Raw genomic sequence first — 23854 nt, forward strand, 5'->3', positions numbered from 1 at the left:
CATCCAGCAGAGAGAAGCGCCAGGCTGGGCATCCAGCAGAGGCCGGGCACCCAGCGGAGAGAGGCCCCAGGCCGGGCATCCAGCGGAGAGAGGCGCCAGGCCAGGCATCCAGCAGAGAGAAGCGCCAGGCTGGGCATCCAACAGAGGCTGGGCATCCAACAGAGGCCGGGCATCCAGCGGAGAGAGGCGCCAGGCCGGACATCCAGCAGAGAGAAGCGCCAGGCTGGGCATCCAACAGAGGCCGGACATCCAGCGGAGAGAGGCGCCAGGCCGGGTATCCAGCGGAGAGGGGTGCCAGGCTGGGCACCCAGAGGAGAGAGGCGCCAGGCCGGGCATCCAGCAGAGAGAAGCGCCAGGCTGGGTATCCAGCAGAGGCCGGGCATCCAGCAGAGAGAGGCGCCAGGCTGGGCACCCAGCGGAGAGAGGCGCCAGGCCAGGCACCCAGCGGAGAGAGGCACCAGGCCAGGCACCCAGCGGAGAGAGGCGCCAGGCCGGGCATCCAGCAGAGAGAAGCGCCAGGCTGGGCATCCAGCATAGGCCGGGCATCCAGCATAGGCCGGGCATCCAGCATAGGCCGGGCATCCAGCGGAGAGAGGCGCCAGGCCGGGCATCCAGCGGAGAGAAGTGCCAGGCTGGGCATGCAGCGGAGGCCGAGGAGCTGTAAGTGCATCGTCTCCCCCCCCCAAAGCACCTCCACACACACAAGCTGGAATAAGTCTATACATCTAAATTCATATATATATTTTTTTTTCTTGGCAACCTAACCTTTAAAATGAGTTTTCCTGTACTTTTTGCTTGCTGAACTTAATCTTCTTAAAGGGATATGCTCAAGTTTGAAAGTTATGCCCCTGATCAATGGAACAATAAAATAGGGGATAACTTTCCAATTTCTGGGGGTCTGACGACAATTCAGAGCTGAAGTTCAGTCTCAGTAGAGCGATGGTTGATTCTGTGCACTGCCGCTCTATTCATTCTAATAGGGCTGCTGATCACCAGCCGAGCGCAGAACTCAGCAATCTCCGGCGCTCCCATTAAGAGTGAATGGAGCTGCACAATCAACCAACGCTTTATTGAGCCGGAGCTACAGCTCGGAATCGCTGTGGGGTCACACTAGTCGGACCCCCAGCAATGGGAACATGCCGTTGGAATGGAGCTATGGCTGCCCATGCTTGTCACCGCTCCATCCATTGTTAATGGGACTGCTGGAAATAAACGGAGCGCCCCCTCTGGCCAGACCATAAACAATGACTATATTAACTATAGGTGCTACAGAAACATCATCTCTGGCCTTTATTTGTATTTCCTCGGTCAGTGGAGCCGATCCCAGAAGAAACTAATTACCCTATTTACACAAGTCTCAGGTTACAAATAGGATCTTTTGTAAGAAAGTGAAGGTAACCGGATCCTGCAGGCGACACTCCCTGGAGTAATGGTCGGGTACACGACATCCTGGTTGGTGCCGCTGACTTCTAGATTTCCATTGTTCTCTAGACATCGTATTGATTTTCTTCCCAGGTTTACTTTGAGATTTATTATTTTATTTATTTAATTTTTTTTTTTTTTTTTTTAAACCCTCATCATAAGCCGGCTTCACTATAAAGTTCGACAGAAACACAGACAAGATTAATCACAGCCGCTCTAGAGAAAATGTGAAATTCTATAATTTTCTTTCGGAATGATCACAATTAAAAATGATACAAAATAATCTATTCACAGACATCATTAATTAAAAGAGGAATCTGCATCGGGGTCGATAATATAAGACGTAAAAACAGAAATACGGGAATGATAGTGGGTAAATCAGTAGTATGAGGACGAGGGTTATCGCTTACGTTTATTGGCTCATTCAGACTTTAGCGACTTTTCTCGTACGAGTAAAATCACTTTGCGTTTCATCAGAGTTTTATTAATTTTTCTCGGATGGAAGGTACGAGTGAAGTGTGGAAAACACGGCTTGCACACGTACGGAGGTGTGAATGAGCCCTAACACAGAAGTATGGGGTGATAACGCTCAGACTAATCATAAGGGATCAGGAAGAATAATAATGATGATGAACTTGTAAAAGGAAAAAAAAATAATCCGCTCCTGAGCTCGGTGCAAAATCCGTTTCAGCGCTTAAGTTAGGAAAGGTCAGTCTGGAATGCACTATCTAATGTAACGGAAATCGCACAGATTTTTTTTTGTACAATGGCACCTTATGGGTGATGTGTCCTTACACTGTGACATATATCGGGAGCGTACGCCTCAAAGACAACGTGCACAGAGCCTTAATCCAGCGCTGAATCACACCTCAGTCAATAAATGATTTCCCTTATTATCAGATTTCTTATTTTTTCCAGTCGCAAGGAAACATATGCACGTCCAACCACATAAAAAAAACTGTGAGGGTTTCACCATAATTTGAGAATATTGAAACATTATGTTAAAATTTACAAAAAAGAAAAAAAAACAAAACAAAACTGAGTATCATTTTTAAAGAAAAGTTTTGGACCTAGTTTTTAAAGGGGTTGTCCACTCGGATAACCCCTTTCTCAATCCGTAGGTTCCCCCCCTTTGGAATAACAACACCTATACTCCCCTCCGGTGTCAGCGCTGTTCCAGCAGTGTCGGTGTTGTCTCTCCCGGCGATCGTGTATCACATACATCCAGAGGAATAGAGGGAGCAGCAGCGCTCACTTCCTCCAGATATAAGAGATTTGTCTGAAGGCGGGAAGAATGAATCGGACGCTGATTGTTACGCAACTGCCAGGAGAGACAGCATCAACACTGCTGGAAAGGCGCCAGCACCGGAGGAGAGTATAGGGGTTATTTTAAAAGGGGGAAACATACGGATTGAGAAGGGGGTCACCAAGTCGTGGACAACCCCTTGAAGTTATGCCCTATCGGAAGGATAAGGCTGTGCTACTGATCCAAGAAGGTCTGACCTCTGCAGTCCCTGGATGGAGTGGGAATCCAGAATGCGCACCTCCGCTCCACTCACTGTACATGGGACTGCCGAAGATAGAGCGCTGTACCTGACGATCCTATAGAGAATGAATGGAGCGAAGCTGCCTGTGCCCGGCTTTGATTTAGAAGCCCGGTTTACAGGACTGATGGGGGGTCCCAATGCTTTGGACTGGGAGGATCGCTCTCGTGAATGCTGGTTTGCCGGTTATTTGCATGTATAAATTGACTTTTACAAGATCCCGGTTACAATGTCCATCTCATAAAATAAGGGGGTGTCTAAACTTAGCTGGAGCTTAAATATTCTGTGGCACTTCCGAACCCTTCACTTTGGCGTACATGTCACCCTCGTACACATACAGCTCCCCATCCTGCCGTGTCGGCTCTGCATAGCTGCCATCTTCTAATATTTAGGATAGCAAAAGTCTTTATGACAAAAAAAAATAAAACTTTTTAGAAACTTTCTCCCTGACCTTTGCAGAACTATTACCCTTTCATGTACAGGCCTGTACATCAGGTAATGCTGACTAAGCTGCAATACCAGATACAGCCCATAATACAAGAAAGGCGCCGTCTGTGGAAAAACAGCAGGTTGTGTTCTTCTGCTCACAAGCAGAGAGGTATTACCATTCTGATCACCAGAACTTGCGGCGGTTTTGTCTGAAAACAAGAAAATTTAGCAAGAGGGTTGGCACGTTCCTTTGCAGATTTTTCTGTTGGGTCCCTGCAAGAGAGGTTTTCTGATTTAAAAAACACTATTCCTCAGGTCTTTTAAAAAAAAAAGTCACCCTCCCCTGGTCCAGCACTGAATCTCAGTCACTGCTCCGTGTCTGTTATTGTCTGCAGTACTGCCGATGACACCGCTGCAGCCAGTCAGCAAGTCTGAGCAGCTTGTGCAGGCTACTCAAGCAGAGCCGCTGAGCTCACTGATTGGCTGCAGCGCGGCCGATGTGTTGTCAGTGCGGGCAGCGGTGGAGACTTGGTGCTGGACCCGAGGAGGGCGAGTAAAGCACAGGTCGTTTTTTAAAATCATATCGCAGTCGGGGGAGAGAGGTTTTCTGAAAACGGAGGTCCTTTAAGAGACGCCATGGTGTACGGCAACACTGATGTTACATAGCTATTGCTGTTTATTCTTCTTCTGTTTCCAGGGGTAGATCACTTCTCCAAAGAACAGTTTTTTGCATAAGGAACCCCAGGAATCTTTGGGGTAGCATCTCCTTGATGGCAGCCGGTACGTCTCCAGCACCTGCCCATATGGTAATGGGTTGATCTATGGTAAAGACAGAACAAGATAAAAGAAATAATGTGATTTATACCCACAGCTGTCAAATGTTTTAGGGCTTGTTACATAGTTACATAGTTATTAAGGTTGAAAGAAGACTGTAAGTCCATCTAGTTCAACCCATAGCCTAACCTAACATGCCCTAACATGTTGATCCAGGGGAAGGCAAAAAAACCCCATGTGGCAAAGAGTAACTCCACCATGGGGAAAAAAATTCCTTCCCGACTCCACATACGGCAATCAGACTAGTTCCCTGGATCAACGCCTTATCAAGGAATCTAGTGTATATACCCTGTAACATTATACTTTTCCAGAAAGGTATCCAGTCCCCTCTTAAATTTAATTAATGAATCACTCATTACAACATCATACGGCAGAGAGTTCCATAGTCTCACTGCTCTTACAGTAAAGAATCCGCGTCTGTTATTATGCTTAAACCTTCTTTCCTCCAGACGTAGAGGATGCCCCCTTGTCCCTGTCTCAGGTCTATGATTAAAAAGATCATCAGAAAGGTCTTTGTACTGTCCCCTCATATATTTATACATTAACATAAGATCACCCCTTAGTCTTCGTTTTTCCAAACTAAATAGCCCCAAGTGTAATAACCTATCTTGGTATTGCAGACCCCTCAGTCCTCTAATAACCTTGGTCGCTCTTCTCTGCACCCGCTCCAGTTCAGCTATGTCTTTCTTATACACCGGAGACCAGAACTGTGCACAGTATTCTAAGTGTGGTCGAACTAGTGACTTGTATAGAAGTAAAATTATGTTCTCCTCATGAGCATCTATGCCTCTTTTAATACATCCCATTATTTTATTTGCCTTTGTAGCAGCTGCCTGACACTGGCCACTGAATATGAGTTTGTCATCCACCCATACACCCAGGTCTTTTTCATTGACGGTTTTGCCCAGAGTTTTAGAATTAAGCACATAGTTATACATCTTATTACTTCTACCCAATCACACGATCCTTTTTTCACTGCGGATTTTTCATGTCCTTTTTTGGGAAAATCCGCAGTGAAAACCGCGGTGCTTTTCACCGCGGATTTGTGTCCTTTTTCTACTGCGGATTCCACTGCGGGTTTCCAACTGCAGTTTCCTATTGGTGCTGTTGGAAACCCGCAGCGGAATCCGCAGAAAGAATTGACATGGTACTTCTTTTTTTCTGCAGGCAAATCCGCGCGGATTTGCCTGTGGAAAAAAGGATCGTCAGCACAGCGGGTTTTGTTTTCCATTGGGTTACATTGTACTGTAACCTGCATGGAAAAAGGATGCGGATCCGCAGCTGCAATTCCGCTGCGGATCCGCAGCAAAAACCGCACCGTGTGAACATAGCCTAAGGCCATGTTCATGGTCAGAATTTTACATCAGTATTTGTAAGCCAAAAGCAGGAGCAGGTGAAAAATACTATTTGTGGGGAACATATGACATTTTGATTGCTTATTTCATTGCAATTATTTATTTAAGTTCAGAGACTGAAAACTAGCAATTCTGTCGTTTCAAATGTTTTTTTCTGGACATCACAGAAATATATATATATATATATATATATATATATATATATATATATATATATATATATATATATATATATATATATATATATATATATATATATATATATATATATATATATATATATATATTTTATATCTCCCCAAGGTCTAAAAAAAAAAAAGAAAACCAAAACCCTCTGATTGTTCCATCGCTTATTCTATATGCTGTAATAACAAAATATTGCAGTGTTTAGCAAAATTGCAGTTGCTCTATGAAGGCCAGTCAATAGCTCAGTTTCACAGGAGAATAAACATGGCAGTTACGGGGGCGTTCAGCAGGCTCCTGGCTGCCATGGTATCCCATCGGTTCCCCAAAATCGCACTCTATGCGAAATGGCAATGATGTAATTAAAATGTCGATGTCAGAGATTGATAGAGGGTATTTCAATGGTGAAAATGCAGCGATCTGAGCTAGCTCTGGTTGCTGCAGTTACAATCAGATGCCGGCTGTCTAATACAGCCGCCATCTGATTGGTATGAAGCCACCAATATACTTTGTGTGTGTGTGTTAGTGCAGGGAAGATCTAACAGAGGCCACGTAGTGCCGGACATAAAATGTCCAAGTTTACCTGCATCAGTAATCTAAGAGGTTTTCCACTTTTTTGCTCCAACATCTGGAATTTTACACCGGCTGAAAGAGGCAAGAGAGCGGCGTCAGTACCGTCGGCCGACCGCACAGTGCGCATTGTATACTGGAGCTAAAAACGTACCGGCTAATCTGTATGATCGACAGAGGCGCAGCAATAGTGCATAGAAGGGGATGGTGCTCAGGAGGTCTATGGTCATCTGGATCACGCCCTGCACCACGATTATGATGAGCCGCAACTGATAGGAGAACAAAGCAAGAAATATCATGTATCCTGCAGTAAAGAAGTGGAGGTGGGGATGATGTGTCACCAGGACAGGTATGATCTCTGTATAATATAGTACTGTATGCAAATCTACACCCCCCTACCCTCAAATGTTAATCAGGGGGCTAGGCGAGGAAAACCGGGCCACTTGTACGAAGGCTTGTGGAGCTCAACTTCTACACAGTTACGGAGTGGCGCTCCTCTTTTCTTTTTTTGCACTGTAGTTTTATGACTCCGTCACTTCCTTCTTACAATGAGATAACTTCTCACCAGTCACTAAACCACCAGCACCGGTAATATACTGGTTTATGAGCGGTGACTGGGCTCTCCAACTTCCCGTTTAGGAGGCCCCGTGCGGATCTTTGTCACAGGGCAGACTCTTTGCTGAACCACAGCATCCAGCACATACATACATACGTCAGCACTAAATGACTGCTCAAACAAAGCATCGGCGCTTGGTGCACCCTTGATGTGGCCAGAAAGTTCAGTGCAGCTTCCCACCTATCTCTGTCTTTCTTTTGCTCCTCAAAAGACAGAGCTGTCAATCAAGAAAAAGAAGGGCGGAGATAAGATGGAGAACAAGTAGATGGGAAGCTGCACTGAACTATTTGGCCACATGAAGGGTGCACCGAGCATAGAGTGTCTGTGCTTTGTTTGAACAGTTATTTTGTGCTGACAGAAGCCCTTTAAAAGTGATCTCCACCTTCCACCTCCATGTCACGGTAGAAGTCATACCCATCTTACAGTTATCCCGTTCCAATTGCTCCTGGTTCCCCCACCAGTCTCTGCGCTATCTGCTCCAGTGATGCCGACGTGGCATGGTGACCGCTGCAGCCAGTTACTGTCATGGCACATCGTCCCAGGTAGTACAGGGACCAGTGGAAGCATCAGAATAAGTGCAGCGGTGGGGAATCAGGTAAATACTACCGTACTTTATTCAGTTATTATTTAAATGGGACGTCTAACCTAATATTTTTCACGGGGCGCAAGAAAATTAAAAAAAAAATAATAATTCTGTGCCCGCTTCATGTATGCAGTGTGCACATCCATTGTACGTGTATTGTGGAAATCGGGGCCCTCCGGCCGACCCCGGGAATTAACTTGGATTTCTGATGACTAGTTTGCTGAACGATATAAAACATTTTTCCTATTATTAATAAATGCATTTTCAGTTCCCGTCAGGCCACCAATGTAGAGGATGGCATCACTGTGTTAGTATGTGTAAACGGGCTCAGTGCCACCCATGACGCTGCCAGCTCCATAGACATCTATTTACTTATGTTCAATCAGGCTTTACAAATCTAATATTTACATATCTGTTTAATGTCAGGACGCTTCCCGTGATCAGGAGATATATGAATTTCTGTCCGCAACTGTTAGCCACAAGACATGCAGGGACTGCCTATCGAACAGTGGCGAGGCATGCAGCCACGGGGATTCTAACACATTTTTCGAGCACGCTGAAGTCACTCAGCACCCGAGCATGCTCATATAACACCTTATCCGAGAATGTTCACTCATCACTAATAAGTAGCATCATGTTAATGGGTTTCCCATCATGTGTAAAGAGGTACAGGGAAGGGAGAGAGGATGTCACCAGTACTGATAAGGCATGGCAGTGTAGGTGGTCACCTTCCTCTGGCGTTGAGAGTTTCTACTATCCTAACTTAAAGGGAACCTGTCACCCCCCCAGGCGTTTGTAACTAAAAGAGCCACCTTGTGCAGCACTAATGCTGCATTCTGACAAGGTGGCTCTTTTAGTTCTTGTTCCTGGCACTGCAGAAATAATAGTTTTTGAAATTTGTCCCTCATACCGTGAAATCGTCCCGGGGGCAGGTCTTTCCCCCATAAAACAGACGCACCACAGCCGTCACTCATGGCCTCTGCGCGCCGGGCGCCGCCTCCTCTTCCTTCATTAGCGACACCTGCGCAGTTATTTTTTTCGGGCATGCGCAGTTGCGCTGCCCTCTGAACTTACAGTACAGGCGCTGGGGACACCAATGAAGGAAGAGGAGGCGGCACGCAGAGGCCATGATTGACGGCTGTGAGGCGTCTGGATTAGGGGGGAAAGACCTGATCCCGTGGCAATTTCAAGGTATGAGGGACAAATTTCAAAAGCGATTCATTCAGCAGCGCCAGGGACCCGAACTAAAAGAGCCACCTTGTCAGAATGCAGCATTAGTACTGCACAAAGGTGGCTCTTTTAGTTACAAACACCTGGGGGGGGGGGGGGGTCACAGGTTCCCTTTAAGGATTACTGGGGGTCTGACAACTGGGACCCCTATGATTCCATTCATCTCCTATGGCCTATGGGGCTGCTGGAGTTAGATGAGCGCTGTACTCGCATAGGGTGAAATTCGCGGCAAACTCCAGACTTGACATGTGGATTTTGCAGCAGAATCACATCACGATTTAAGGCTGAATTTTTCATCCACATCTAAACTTGACCTTAGAATTCATTCTGAACACCCTGTCGTTTTGGAGACAATACCTGTAGTTACTGACTGGCCAGTGATCAGTACGTACCAGAGTAAAGACGAGGTAATAAAGAGCTGTGGTCGGCAGTAGAAAGAGCAGGATTGTGAACAGCAGGGTCCCAAGAAACAACTACAGGAAAAAAATATATGTATAAATAATACACTACTCAAAAAAATAAAGGGAACACAAACAACAGAATATAACTCCAAGTGAATCAAACTTCTGTGAAATCAAACTGTCCACTTAGGAAGGAACACTGTTTGACAATCCATTTCACAACATGCTGTTGTGCAAATGGAATAGACAACAGATGGAAATTATTGGCAATTATCAAGACCCCCTCAATAAAGGAGTGGCTCTGCAGGTGGGGGCCACAGACCACATCTCAGTACCAATGCTTTCTGGCTGATGTTTTGGTCACTTTTGAATGCTGGTTGTGCTTTCACACTCGTGGTAGCATGAGATGGACTCTACAACCCACACAAGTGGCCCAGGTAGTGCAGATCATCCAGGATGGCACATCAATGCGAGCCGTGGCAAGAAGGTTTGCTGTTTCTGTCAGCGTAGTGTCCAGAGGCTGGAGGCGCTACCAGGAGGCAGGGCAGTACACCTGGAGATGTGGAGGGGCAGTAGGAGGGCAACAACCCAGCAGCAGGATCGTTACCTCCGCCTTTGTACAAGGAGGAACAGGAGGAGCACTGCCAGAGCCCTGCAAAATGACCTCCAGCAGGCCACAAATGTGCATGTGTCTGCACAAAGGGTTAGAAACCGACTCCATGAGGATGGTCTGAGGGCTATATATTATATGTAATAATAAACGGATATTTCCATCTCATATCTCTAGGATATATCATCACTTTATGATTAACGGGACTCCAACCTCTGGGACCACCCCTGAATGAAGGGGCCACAGCATAGTTCTTCCTTTATACAGGGGTATATCCCGGCTACTCTCTGCACCGTGGCTCCATTCAAGTGAACAGAGCGGCTGCAGTTCCCTGCACAGATGAGGTCATTCATTGTGAAGGAAAATCTGGGAATCAGTGGGGGTGCTAACGGTGGGACGGCCACCCATATCCTACGTCATTACTTACCGAGATGGGAAAAAATATATATATATCAGTACTTGATATATTACCAACCAGAGAAGAGCACGGTCTATGCACTATGATCCGAGTTCTCTATGCTCTTTGCTTAGGGAAATCAAATGTCCCGAGTTCACAAATCTATTGCTTTGATATGAGATGTCAAACATACGTTTTTCACTACAAAAATAATTCAAGCTATAACGCTCCACCGCTGTACGAGTCTTGTACCTACGTGTGGCTCTGAGCTGCCACCATTGGAGCTTATACACATGCATTGCTACACCGCCCTCTGCTGGCAGATCAGCAGTAGTGCAAGTGCATGCGCAGAATGAGTACCTGATCCAGGTCGTACGAGCAGGAGTCCACCCTCTGTCGCAGGACGTTCCACTTTTTGCCCCGAAACAGACGCCATAGAGAAGACAGGCCGTGCATCTTTAGGCAGTATAATCTGACAGAGGAGGGCAGAGCAGACAAAGGACATTTAGAAATGTCTCACGGCGCTTTAAAATGACATGCATTGGTGCAAAAACTATAGAAATGAATATGATTCAAGATGGCTGGCGACAAGCGACCATGATGGCTAAAAACAGCATGTCAGGAGGGTAACGTATCCTTTTTATTAGTGTCAGTGATGTCTTGTGGGTGGTTTTTGCTTACCTGGCCCCATATACATAAAAGCAGTATATGTGGAAGGTGAGGAGTGCAATGATATCGGACAGAATGGACAGCGCCACGGACAGCCCGAGACAGGCTGACAGTCCGATGTACCACAGGATAACCTCAATGAATGGAGACATCAGGCGGATGTAACCTGCAAGCAGTGAACTAGGGTCAGGTATGGGAGTGAGGAAGCCATGAATTACATGCTGGCTCTGTGCCATTAACACACGGGGTGAACTGGATTAGTGTGATCTGAATACGCAGTTACACGGTGGTTATAAAAAAAAAAAAAAGCCAAACCTTATAGAAAACATGCACTCAAAACCTATAAATTAAAAAAAAAAAAAAAAAAAGTGAGACAGCTGCCGTGTAATATCAGAGCTGTAAATGTCACTTACTGATCCACAGGTGGATATGATACATGAAGAATCGCCCCAAGACTTCATCCAACGCCCGGTTCATTTTCAGCCCAGCCGGAGCGCCCATCAGCCACTGCAGGAGGCCTTGCAATTCCAAAGCCACGCGCTATTGTGGGTACAGGACAAAAAAAATACAGACATAACCGATTATTACACAGGGGCGAGACCCTCCTCAAGGACTTTATGAAGACTTGACGGGGACTTACGTCTGCCACCGGCATGAGAGCATTGGCCAGCTGACCTATGCGGTTCCCCTGATAGAGCCAGGACATGAGGACGACCCCGAGTACGACATCTATAAGCAGCGACAGGACGATACTGGCCTTTCTGGAAAACAAAAAAGGAAACTGTCAGCAGAGAAATACCTGTAGCAGAGCCCGGTAAGGAGAGATGGGGGTCACAGGAGAACATGCTTATTACTTCTGTGTGGTGGATACCTCATGAACGCCGGGTGGTCCGGGGCTTTCTCCGGTCTGCTGATAACATGGAGGTTCTCCAGGCGTTTCCCCAGTTGTTCACAAGTAGAAAGTTTGTTCCACAGGAAAGAGAGGGGCTTCCCACTCAGGACCCTGCAAAAAGGAGAGGTTTCATATATGTAGACCACCCTACAGGACTGTGGGTGCATTTTAACCATTTAATGGCTCCTCTAAAGCTACTGCAATTGCTTTTGGAGCAGGTCAGTTGGCTGCTACCTGCTTCTCCTTTAGCTAAGGTAAGAAAAAAATAAAAAAAAACATGGTACACATAAAAAAAAAGCTAAAATAAATAAAAATATTTTGATATCCCAACACATAAAATAAGGGCTGTTAAAGGGGTATTCCCATCTTGTACGCTTTGGGTAGGTTCACACGGCTGATGTCTCTACACACGAGAATAATTATTCTGATCAGACCGGCATTTATTTTTCTAATAAGTGGAGAGTTGACAACCCGCTGCGCACACAATACAGGGTTATTCCCCCCCCAAAATCAAGTTATCTCCTGTCCATAGGTTAAAAGAAAACTGGCTGATTGTGGGTCCCAGCGGCTGGACACTTAGCAGAGATCCTGAGTGGAGCGGAGGTGAAAATGCGCAGCCTCTGCTCCTTTCATTGTCTGCTGGACTGCCAGAAATAGCCAAGCACTGTACTCGGCATTTCCATAGACAATGAAGGTAGTGAAGGCAGCGCATGGTACTCCAGCTCTACTCAGGAGAGGGCTGCAGAATTTTTGTGGAATAACCCTTTAATTCTACAAGCTGCCACCATTAGAAGGCGCTGTTAACACACTGTAGTTCTATGTACTGAATGCACAGTATGCTATATGCTCCCTCTACTTGATTTCTATATAAGTGATTCAATAATCCGGTTCTAAATTATAGGGCCACATCTTGGGTCCTGGATACAGAGACAAACCGTATAATAATCCCCGGCTTTTGCTCTTAGCGGAGTAGCAGGCTTAGTCCAGATGCAGACTGGGCTACAAGTGAACTACACAACACTGAGCCTTTTGCACAAGACTTTCATCAGATTGCTCAAAATTATTACCTGAGGCTACAGATGGTGGTGATCACAGCCACGAAAAATGAAAGAACAGCGCACACCGGCACAGACGCCTGCTTCATCAGCTCCACAATAATACTGGCCTCCATGCCCTCAGATTGCCAATGCGTTAACTTCACCGGCCCCTCATCGTACTTATCATTGGCAAAGAGGAGCTGGTTCTTGGCCACTGTATTAAACATGGCAGCGATCTCGGAGTGTTCAGATGCAGAGTGCAGCTCGGATAACATGACCTTCATCTGATCATAGTAGACTAACACTACGTCCTCCGAGGCGCCGTCCTCCAGTCTCTCAATCCGACAGTCCCAGAACTTGCTGGTGGACTCCCTCGCCATCCGAAGCCAGGGGCTGTGTCTGAAGATGCGGCTCAGCTCCCCCAGGAAGTTTTCCATCTTCTCATCTGCCTCTGCTTTACTATGGCTCCAGGTGCCCAGGACAGAGAGGCTCATGCCCGTCGCTCGCTCCAGCTGACTCAGGTATTCCTTCACATTGGCGGGAATGAATGGAAACTGCAGCGTGGCGAGGATGACGGCGCACCTGTGCTCTTCCAGCCAGCGTCCGATCAGGAGTCCATTCTCCGCTGCTGAGCACGAGGTCGGAAAGAAGATTTTTATAGCCATGACTGCAAGTAGACAAAAGAGGGTTATACTGTGCCTTCAACAAGAGATAACGGGGCCGTCGCCTTCCAGGATTTCCTACAAAAGGATATTCTGGCCAAAAGCAATTATCTCCTATCCAGTGATTAGATCGGAGGGGTCCAACCGTTGTCCTTCGTTCCGCCCACCACTCCAATGAAGCCCTGAGCACCACACTGCCAGCGAGGCCCCCTTCCCCGCTCTATGTGCCATGGTCCCGGGGCGGAAGCCCTTCCCCAAACGCCTTGGTCCCGGGGTCAGAAGCCCTTCCCCTCTCCGGACGCCTCGGTCCCGGGGCTGAAGCCCTTCCCCCTCCCCGGTCACCTCGGTCCCAGGGCAGAAGCTGTTCCCCTCCTCGGTCCTGGGGTCAGAGGCCCTTCCCCTCCCCGGTCGCCTCGGTCCCGGGGCAGAAGCTGTTCCTCTCCTCGGTCCCGGGGTCAGAAGCCCTTCCCCTCTCCGGACGCCTCGGTCCCGGGGCTGAAACCCTTCCCCCTCCTAGGTCGCCTCAGTCCCGGGGCTGAAGCCCTTCCCCCTCCTAGGTCGCCTCAGTCCCGGGTCTGAAGCGCTTCCCCCTCCTCGGTCGCCTCAGTCCCGGGGTGGAAGCCCTTCCCCGTCGCCGTGGTCCCAGGGCGGAAGCTCTTCCCCTCCCAGGTCGCCTTGGTCCCAGGGCAGAAGATGTTCCCAACTTCCCCTCTGCGTTCCCGGGGCAGAAGCCCTTCCCCTTCCCAGTTGCCTCGGTCCCAGGGTGGAAGCCCTTCCCCTCAGCGGTCGCCTCAGTCCCAGGGTGAAAGCCCTTCCCCCTCCCCATCGGTCCCAGGGTGGAAGCCCCTCCCCGATCGCCTCGGTCCCGAGGCAGAAGCCCTTCCCCTCCCCGGTCGCCTCGGTCCCAGGGCGGAAGCCCTTCCTCTCCCCGGTCGCCTCGGTCCCAGGGTGGAAGCCCTTCCTCTCCCCCGTCGCCTCGGTCCCAGGGCGGAAGCCCTTCCTCTCCCCGGTCGCCTCGGTCCCAGGGTGGAAGCCCTTCCTCTCCCCGGTCGCCTCGGTCCCAGGGTGGAAGCCCTTCCTCTCCCCGGTCGCCTCGGTCCCAGGGCGGAAGCCCTTCCTCTCCCCGGTTGCCTCGGTCCCAGGGCGGAAGCCCTTCCCCTCCCCGGTCGCAGGACGGAAGCCCTTCCCCTCCCCGGTCGCCTCGGTCCCAGGGCAGCTCCTCCATCAAAGTAAATGACTTTGCTTTTAAGCAGGGCACTCTCAGGGTGACCCCTATGGTACAGACTTCACCCATTCATTGATGCTTTCTGGTTTGGGTGACCCCATAAAGTGCCACATCGTCAGGGTGACCCTGTAAATGCCCCATCTAAGACTCAGACCCTAAAACCATTACATTAATAAAAAGCTTCTCCCGCCACATTTGGGGTCTGCAGCGCCACCTTATGCTGCGAGCTGAGCGTTGTCTGAATGCTCACATAGACGTGAGATGACAGCGGAGCCGCCATACCTGAAGACCATGACAGACAACCCTGCCCTGATCAGAAGTGTCTCCCAAGCAGTGGTCGAACTACAAATCCCAGCATGTAATATTACACTGATACTGCACGGCATGCTGGGAGTTGTAGTTGTTTTCTCCATTGCGCTCTAATAGACCGTAAATATCATCGTTAATGAGCGGCTCACCTGCCCGGTATAAGCAGCTCTTACATCCGTCTCATGACTGTGATCCCGCTGTAGGGGTTAATTACCCTCATCGGGAGGTCATTTTCTCCATAACCTGTCATTTAAATTCACTTCCGGCTTTCCCGACTTCCGTTACTAAGCGACGCTGTGCACTCGTGTAATGAGACCGGGAGGAACAAGTGACCGCGATATATAGTTCCTAGGTCAGTGCAGCTCAGAGGTGGCTTCCATATGTGTGGATTACTATAATGAGGGGCTGTGATAACAGAGCTCCTAATCTGGGGCATGTGCACCTCCTTATTACCACCCTATTTTAGGACTCTGCCATCACTCCTGCCCATTTCTCCTGGGTCCAATTTTATGTCATCTATTTTTTCCAGGAAAAATATTCCAACTGCGGTTAAATTGTGTTTAAAAAAACCTACTAAATATGTTTATATTATATTAAAGGGAACCTGTCACCCCGTTTTTTGAAGATGAGCTAAAAATAGCGTTAAATAGGGGCAGAGCTGGGCGTTACATTAGTGTCTTTGTGTGCCTTTATTACCCACCTATGCTGCCGAAATACCTTTGTAAAGTCGCCGTTTTCTGCTGTCAGTCACGCTGGTCTGGTCCTATGGGCGTGGTGACAGCGCTGTTTCTCCCCCAGAATCCTGCTCATCATTACGTTGGTGGCGTAGTGGTGTGCGCATGTCCAAAGAGAATATCCACTGCCCAGGAGATGAAAAACAGCGCGATCTGCGCTATTCAGCCGTTTACCGGTGGGCGCGGCCATCTTTCCTGTGGCCGCGCGTGCGCAGAGGGAGCGCTCTGCTGCCCGGGGCTTCAGGAAAATGGCCGCCGCGATCTCCATCTGCGCACGTGCGGAATCCCGCGGCCATTTTCCTGAAGCCCCGGGCAGTAGAATGCTCCATCTGCGCACGCGCGGCCACAGGAAAGATGGCCGCGCCCACCGGTAAACTGCGAATAGCGAAGACCGCGCTGTTTTTCATCTCCTGGGCAGTGGATATTCTCTTTGGAGATGCGCACACCACTACGCCACCAACGTAATGATGAGCAGGATTCTGGGGGAGAAACAGCGCTGTCACCACGCCCATAGGACCAGACCAGCGTGAGTGACAGCAGAAAACGGCGACTTTACAAAGGTATTTCAGCAGCTTAGGTAGGTAATAAAGGCACACCAAGACACTAATGTAACGCCCAGCTCTGCCCCTATTTAACGCTATTTTTAGCTCATCTTCAAAAAACGGGGTGACAGGTTCCCTTTAAAGATGGGGCAATTTGAATAATTTCTAATATTTTTTTTCTATATTTTTAATAACCTTTGTTTTATTTTCTTGTATGTATTATATGCATTGTATGTATTTATTGTTTTTATTTTGTAATGTCGGCACTCCGATATTGGAATATTGGATGTACCAGTGCGCTCGATGTTGGGAAGGGGTTCAGGTGCTGGAAAAACAATGATCACATTCGCTTGGATCTGTCCTAACTCTGTGCCCGTGCCCCATAGTGCCACTCCTGTTATTGTAGGAGTCTGCCAAAATCCCTGGACCATTGCCGGCACCTTTGGCGCGTGCCGTGGGTCTTCTAGCACCAGAAATCACCATATTCAGTTCTATGTGTGCCCTGCCCCATTGCCACAACCCCATCTATGATCTCAAGGGGGTGTACGCCTACTGAAGATATCCCATCACTGCCTAAAATATCGGATATCATTGCATTAGTAGCTTGCAGTAAGAAATAATGTATATACTGAATGCAGTGAGGTCGTATGACGGCACAGTAGAGTGATATAAAATATGGGGCTGATAATAGTGTGGAGCTAAAGCCATAATAGAGCAGTAAGTAACCTTATTACAGGCCTAACAGTATAATGACCCTTTATAGTGATTTAATACCGCACGGTGGAGTCATCTAATACTACCGAACTCCTCTACACAACGCTGAACTCCAATCTTGCAGCTTCTAACACAATGTTATAATTGGCGCTTGTAATACAAGTACAGTATACATTATATACTCACAGAAAGCACGCGGAATGTAACGGCATAACAGTCCTGGGCTACTACTGATAACAAGAAAACCGCCCTCCTTCCCGGGCTACTGAGTCACCGCCCAGAGCTGCTGATGGCAGAAAAATGTCACACTACCATATAATCATATAATAACAAATATTACTGCATTTACACCTCCTGGCAGAGAAAAGGACAAGTCCCACACACAATCCCGCGCCACAGGTTGCAAAAGCACTCAGGGAAAATGTACAGGGGCACACTAGCAGGCAGGTACCATTTACTCAGGGGGCGCTGTATCAATACTAGCCGGTGATGCCTATCTGGGTCTCTCACCGAATCCCTTTGTCAGGCCCCGTTTCGCAGCCTATGAATGTCTGTTTGGATTTGCGGGGCTCCATCATGACGGATCTTGGCACTTGAAGCCTTCCACCTTGTACTGGATTTAGGGAGGGTGGAGGTTTGCCAACTCTCCGAAGACATCTCCACTTTTTATAGACATTTTGGAAGAGTTAGCAAGTATACACTATAGAAGGGGAAAGTCTTGATGTCTGTGTTCATGGGGAACTCTGAAGTTGGCCATATACGAGGTTACTTTTGGCCGGATGATTGTGTTCGCTCTCCCGAATCCCCCATACATATGAGTGCTCAGCTCAGCAGAGCGTTCATGTATTTTGTTTTTTAACTGGGAGAGAGGAAAAAGTCGCGGAAAGACACCTCTATCAGCAGCTTACCTCCCAAAGCAAAAGGATCGGGTGCTGAAATTCCAACTCCCGGATTCTTCTCTCCTTGGACATCACTTGTCCAACTACCTGACTGGGTTCCAGGATCAGTACATGGGGGTAATCCGGTTGGCATGATTTTAGTGTCCAGGGTTGGGGTGTGTATATAAATTCCCTTTTTTTCCCTTAAAATTGCCACAAGTGTTTATGCCTGTCACTTGTATATATATAACTTATTCCCATTGGTTTATCGTAGACACAAAACATATGAAGATAAAAAAAACAAACATTTATTGCTGCACCCAATTAGTTGTAAAAATACACAAATCAGTAAAATACAAATTATATATGATAACTGAGGCTGCAAAACAGTAAATGGAAATGTAAATATGTATAAAATCAAGCAATATATTATATATAGTTTTGTATATGCAGTGTACAATGGCTCAGTATCGTTATCCAACTATTTAAAGGGAACCTGTCCGTAGGATCACCCCTCAAAGCCGTCTATATGGGCTTGTAGGTAATAGGAAGCTGAAAAAATTGATACCTTCATATCTGCGATCTGATGTCTTATTCCAGAGAAATGCAAGTTTTTCTTAATATGTAAATGAGCTGTTAAGATGTATGGGCCGGACATAGATCTCCCTGAGAATCTGCCTCCAGAGATTATTTTAAATAAACTAGTGTCAGACATGTAACAACAGACAGTCTGCTGTCCTGATCTACATGTCTCACACTGGTAATTCATACCCTTTCATTTAAAATAAGCTCTGGAGACAGATTCTTCAGGAGATCTATGTCCTGCCCATAGATCTTTGCAGCTCATTTACATATTAAGAAAAACGTGGATTTCTCAGTCATAAGATATCAGGTCGCAGATCTCAGGGTATCAGTTTATTCAGCTTCCTATGACCAACATGCCTATGTAGACGGCTTGGGAGGGTAAATCCTACTGACACCTTTCTTAGGGCTACACAGCAACATGTGTTGTGCGACATTGAGATCGTAGTGTCACAGTGTGATCTCGGACACAGAGATGCAAATGTTTCCAAATGTGTTGGATCGTTTGTTGCTGTTTGCATCTCACTTGCCATAGGCGTCAATGCAAGTTGACTTGTCCGTGATTGGACTATTCTGATATAATCACACAACAGCAAATTGTACAAATGTTTTTGATCACACACCTTGTCTGGGGACTTCTGTCACACGACACATCGATATGTAGCCCCAAAATAATGTTTGGTCACTGATAAAAGAACCCTTTTGATATCGGTGTCGTAGTGAACACGGTGGCATCTATGACGGGGCTTCTCCTGATCTACGAGGGCTGGTAGGAGCATAGAATGGTTTTGCACGATACTTATAAACTTTTATACAATTATCACCAGAGTCAGCAACATACAAGAGCCCAAAAGGGGTACATGTTATCCCTGTTGGTTTGGACAAACCCTGTGAAACTATGCAAATGGGTGACCCACTGGGTGGAAAGAGGGTGATGTTTCTATTCTGGGCATCTGCTACTAAAATGTTTCCTTCGGAATCGGAGCATATTCCTGTAGGGTTTCCAAACTCATGATGGTACGTTTTTGAAAGGGAACCAGAAAATTTAAAGTTTGATGTAAATAACTTGACATCTCCGCACTCTTCACTAACTGCAAAGCCACCCTCTGGCATCGAGCAAATGTACTGAGGCCCTTGGAGTCCTGACACTTTTTTGACTCCATGGATGCGATAGGTTCGGTCAACATGGAAAACTTGCACTTCCCCAGAAGTGTATTCTGCAACTAGCATTCGTCCAGACGAGTCCACAGCTATACCCTTTGGAGATTTGAAGTTACCACCTATTTTAATCCAAGGTGGATGTGAATTTGGACTGTAAATTCGGACTGTACCCTCAGCTATGTCTGTGACTGCTACCGCATTGAAACGAGTCACGGTAATTCCATCTGGCAGAAACAGAGTATCATCACAGCAATGGAAGGTCTGGGTGGATTTCCCGTGACTATTCAGTAAATGGATATAAGGACTGTTATCTCCACATACATAGATTGTGCTATCTGAACACCAGTGAAGAGAGGATGCTCCCCCATTTTTGGGCACCGATATTTTTTGAGTAAGTTCATCCTGGCGGAACAAGAGCAGGTTGCCGACATCTTCGAGGTCTCGGCATACTTGGGTGGTCTTTTTGGAGAGTTGCTGTACATGTGAAGGCTTCAAGAGACCAAGTCCAGGCTGAGAAGTAAGAAGAGGGACGGTTTTTTGTAGAGTGTTCTGTGAAGCTACTTGAAGACTCCTTACTGTGCGGACAAGGTCTTCCTTTTGACGTGAGAATTCTAGAGAGCTGTCCATTATTCTGAAAAAGATATAGAATTCTCTTAAAGATCAATGACTTCCAGGCCAAAGCTAGTCACAAGTTATATTCATCAATATGTAATGTTCTCACTGATCTCTACTTCTTGTGTAAGGTTCTTCCTCGATTATCAATGCACTGCCATAATTCTAAAAAAAAAAAATGTCTAAAGTCAGTAATGGCATATTTATTGCTAATTTTACTATCGTCAGTCAGTCTCCAGACTCTCAGACTCAGGGTTGCATTGGCCTGCCAGAAACCTGGAGGTGCCTTATATAGCCTAGGCTTCAACATTAAAGGGACCATCATAAGGAAGAACAAAAAAATTCAGCAGAAGACAATCACTCAGCCATATAGTCCACTTCTTTAGGGATTATTCCCAAATACCTTATTTGACCTTATTAATGATATACTATATGGACAGAAGTATGTACTTCTTCCACATTACACCTCCAGGAGCTTTTCTGACCTTCCATTCTACATCCGCAGACTTTATTATGGAGTCGGCCCCTCTGCAGATATAATGGCTCCCACTATTCTGGGTAGGATTTCTACAAGATTTTGGAGGTTTCTGTGGGAATTTTTGCTCCTTCATCCAGAAAAGCATTTGTGAGGTCAGATACTGATGTTGGGGAGAGGTAGGGCTCACAAACTCTGGTCTAGTTGTTGGATAGGGTTGAAGTCTGGGCTCTGGGTCATGTTCTTCCCATCCAACTCCCCCAACCATGTCTTTATGGATCTTGTGCATAGTCATTGGGAACAGAAAAGGGTCTTCACCAAACTGTTCCCACAAAGTTGAAGGCTACAACTAACCAAAATGTCTTCTATGCTGGAATATTAAGATTTACCATCACTGTATCTAAGGGGTCGAGGCTGAGCCTTGAAATACAAGCTCATAGCATTGTCCCTCCGGCAACAAACTGTATGGTGAGCAGAATGAAGTCAGGCGGAAAATGGCATTCACCAAACTCGTCCATCAGATGCCAAATAGAGAAGCGTGATCTGTCACTCCACACGAGCCTTGTTACCCCGGTGGCACCTATTATAGGACCACGCTTGTATTAGTGACCTCTGCACCACCAGCAGTGCCGTTACACTTTAGTAAAGTCAGACAACATGGCGGAGGCCGCATATTATACACTAATGTACAATGGGACTGAACTATAAAATTTGAATTTAATATTGGGGGGCCATATTCTCCATATGTCCTAACATTCCAATGCAATTGAATCTGATTATACTTGATGGAGGTTGGGTCTTCAGAGTCATTTCCTCTGGTGAGCTCAAGGAACACTGCTTAGACCCCAGCGATCGGGCGCGACGGTCCAGTCCCCGTTACTAAACCTTGCCGTCGGTAACTATTAGTAATCAGTAGGGGTGACAGCTTCCGGACTCCAAACTATGGCGTATTGAGAGATTCCCTTTAAACCTGTAATTCCTAGTAACTAATATCCTTCTGTAAGTAAAGATATAAAATGATTCCACTTCAGTACTTACAAGTGGTGGATAATTCAGCTCCACGTCCGCCCGTGTCCTTCTATGCGATATAAAGGCGAGTGATAAATCTGACTCCTCCAATCTAATCTAATATACTGAAGTCCCTGGATATAATGTTGTTAGAGACCAAGATTGTGTAACGGCTATTACCACGGCACTGAACAAACATGGTGGACATTAGCTCCGTGGTTTATTAGCATTCCTTCAGTCGCTCTCTGATATGAGGATATAATACTGAACGTCCCTTGAACTTTTCAGTATTGATTTACCGTTTCATTGTAGAGATCCCATACACTGCTTTACGTATTGTTTTCTTGTGCTGAGCGATCAATGGCTTCCGCTGAGAACAGCTTCTGTGTCTCTCGCTCCATGACAACACTTCTTGTTCAGATGTGTTAACATAGGAACCTTGCACCTGTTCCAGTAGTTCTCCTTGGCTTGGACAATATATGACCGCTAAGTTATAGATACAGGAGGTAGTATTCACCAGTCTTCCAACCCTTATTGTCGTATTATGTGTGGTGTATGGTACGATGGTGGCATTTTACACTCATAGCGGAGTTATTCCTTGCTGAGATTCTCATCTCAATTGTCCCTGGAAAATCTTGTTTTAGGAAGTCACAACAGATATTCCCCCAGTATCTGCTATGATGGGTCTGTTGAGTTGTCCCATACATAGTCGATCCTTCCACTGAAATCGTCATGTTTGTCCTCAATCAACAACCTGTTGGGTGGTTATTAGTGATGAGCGAGTGTACTCGTTGCTCGGGTGGTCTCCAAGTATTTTGGCGTGCTCAATTTAGTTTTTGTCAACGCAGCTGCATGATTTGCAGCTGCTAGACAGCCTGAATACATGTGGGGGTTCTATAACAACCAGGCATCCCCCACATGTATTCACAGCTATCTAGCAGCCATAAATCATGCAGCTGCGTCGACAAAAACTAAATCTCTGAGCACTCACAAATACTCGGAGACCACCCGAGCAACGAGTATACTTGCTCATCACTAGTGGCGATGGTAACATATGCTGTGGTGCGGTACACTTTTTTTGTATACCCTTTTTAAGTGTAAGAAATGCCAATGTCTTTATAACAAAGAACCAGTTATAGAACCCCCATAACAATGTGCCTGCCACAGAAGCCCCCTTAACAATGTGCCAGTTATAAGAGCCCCCAAATACATTCTGCCCCGCAATCTTTCAGATATGAAGTTATATTGAGCCATGGAACAAGTCATGTCTCAACAGGGGGATGGTTGAAGTAATATCCAGGGTCATACATGTGCCAAACATGATGCCCTTGGAAACTAGAGACTGAACAGAGACCAGTTTCCACACCCACAGTATTCATGCCAACACATTTGCTTGGATTTCATTGAACTAAACAAGTGTGAAGGGAAAAAATACCGTCTGGTGGTGATCATTAATGCCTTCACCGAATGGATAGAGGTGTTCCCTACGGCTACTCTAGATGCCATCAAGGTAGACAAAGCATTGATAAGAGACTATCCCTAAGGCCCCGTCACATTTAGGCTAGGTTCACATTGCGTTAGTGGGTGATCGCTAACGGACAGCGTTGCACGGCGAAAATGTCGCAATTAACGCCTGCAACGGGTCCGTTAGCGCACCCATTGACAGCAATGTAAATTTCGCCTGCAGCGCATCACTAGCGCGTGCCTTTTTCGGCTCGCGCTAGTGATGTGCCGTTCTTCTGTGACGCGCCTCGGACGCTGCTTGCAGCGTCCGCGGCGCGCCCGAGGTCCGCTCCCCGCTCTCGCAGATCGGGGATCTGCGAGAGCGGGGACGTTAACGCGACCCCTGAACGCGACCCCTACAAAAACATTGCGTTAGCGCAATCCGCTAGCGCTAGCGCTAAACGGATTGCCCTAACGCAATGTGAACCTAGCCTTAGCGACGCTAAAGCGATCCCGACAACGATACGACCTTTCAGGGATCGTTGCTGCGTCACTATGTGGTCGCTGGTGAGATGTCAAACAGTGAGATCGTCCCAACGACGCAGCAGCCATGCGGCGACCTGTAGCGACCTGTACAACGAAGCGACCACCAATCGGAGCAACGCAAATGCCGGTGTCGGTGTCGTCAACGAGGTCGTTGGTAAGGTGTCAAACACAGCGATGTGTGCTACCCAGCA

The 23854-nt window shown here is 47.0% G+C and overlaps 2 protein-coding genes across 3 annotated transcripts; both read right to left on the bottom strand.

The window, feature by feature from the left end:
- Positions 1 to 1645: 1645 nt before the first annotated feature.
- Positions 1646 to 15253, bottom strand: PIGQ (phosphatidylinositol glycan anchor biosynthesis class Q). 2 transcript variants are annotated; one of them, XM_077274546.1, is made up of 11 exons: positions 15118 to 15253; positions 12803 to 13439; positions 11715 to 11846; positions 11484 to 11604; positions 11257 to 11383; positions 10856 to 11009; positions 10535 to 10646; positions 9159 to 9239; positions 6492 to 6606; positions 6351 to 6412; positions 1646 to 4214 (listed from the first exon to the last, which is right to left on the bottom strand). In XM_077274546.1, the coding sequence occupies exons 2-11, from the start codon at positions 13435 to 13437 to the stop codon at positions 4062 to 4064; spliced, it is 1692 nt and encodes a 563-aa protein (XP_077130661.1). In that variant the 5' UTR covers positions 13438 to 13439; positions 15118 to 15253; the 3' UTR covers positions 1646 to 4061. The 2 variants fall into 2 exon arrangements, with proteins under 2 accessions (XP_077130661.1, XP_077130662.1); XM_077274547.1 differs by lacking the exon at positions 15118 to 15253 and adding an exon at positions 14942 to 15030.
- A 2962-nt stretch (positions 15254 to 18215) lies between these two features.
- Positions 18216 to 21777, bottom strand: NHLRC4 (NHL repeat containing 4). Its single transcript, XM_077273149.1, has 2 exons — positions 21705 to 21777; positions 18216 to 20210 (listed from the first exon to the last, which is right to left on the bottom strand). The coding sequence occupies exon 2, from the start codon at positions 20204 to 20206 to the stop codon at positions 19154 to 19156; it is 1053 nt and encodes a 350-aa protein (XP_077129264.1). The 5' UTR covers positions 20207 to 20210; positions 21705 to 21777; the 3' UTR covers positions 18216 to 19153.
- Between the last annotated feature and the right edge of the window lie 2077 nt (positions 21778 to 23854).

This window comes from Ranitomeya variabilis, chromosome 7 (assembly GCF_051348905.1).
Source record: "Ranitomeya variabilis isolate aRanVar5 chromosome 7, aRanVar5.hap1, whole genome shotgun sequence".
NCBI lineage: Eukaryota > Metazoa > Chordata > Amphibia > Anura > Dendrobatidae > Ranitomeya > Ranitomeya variabilis.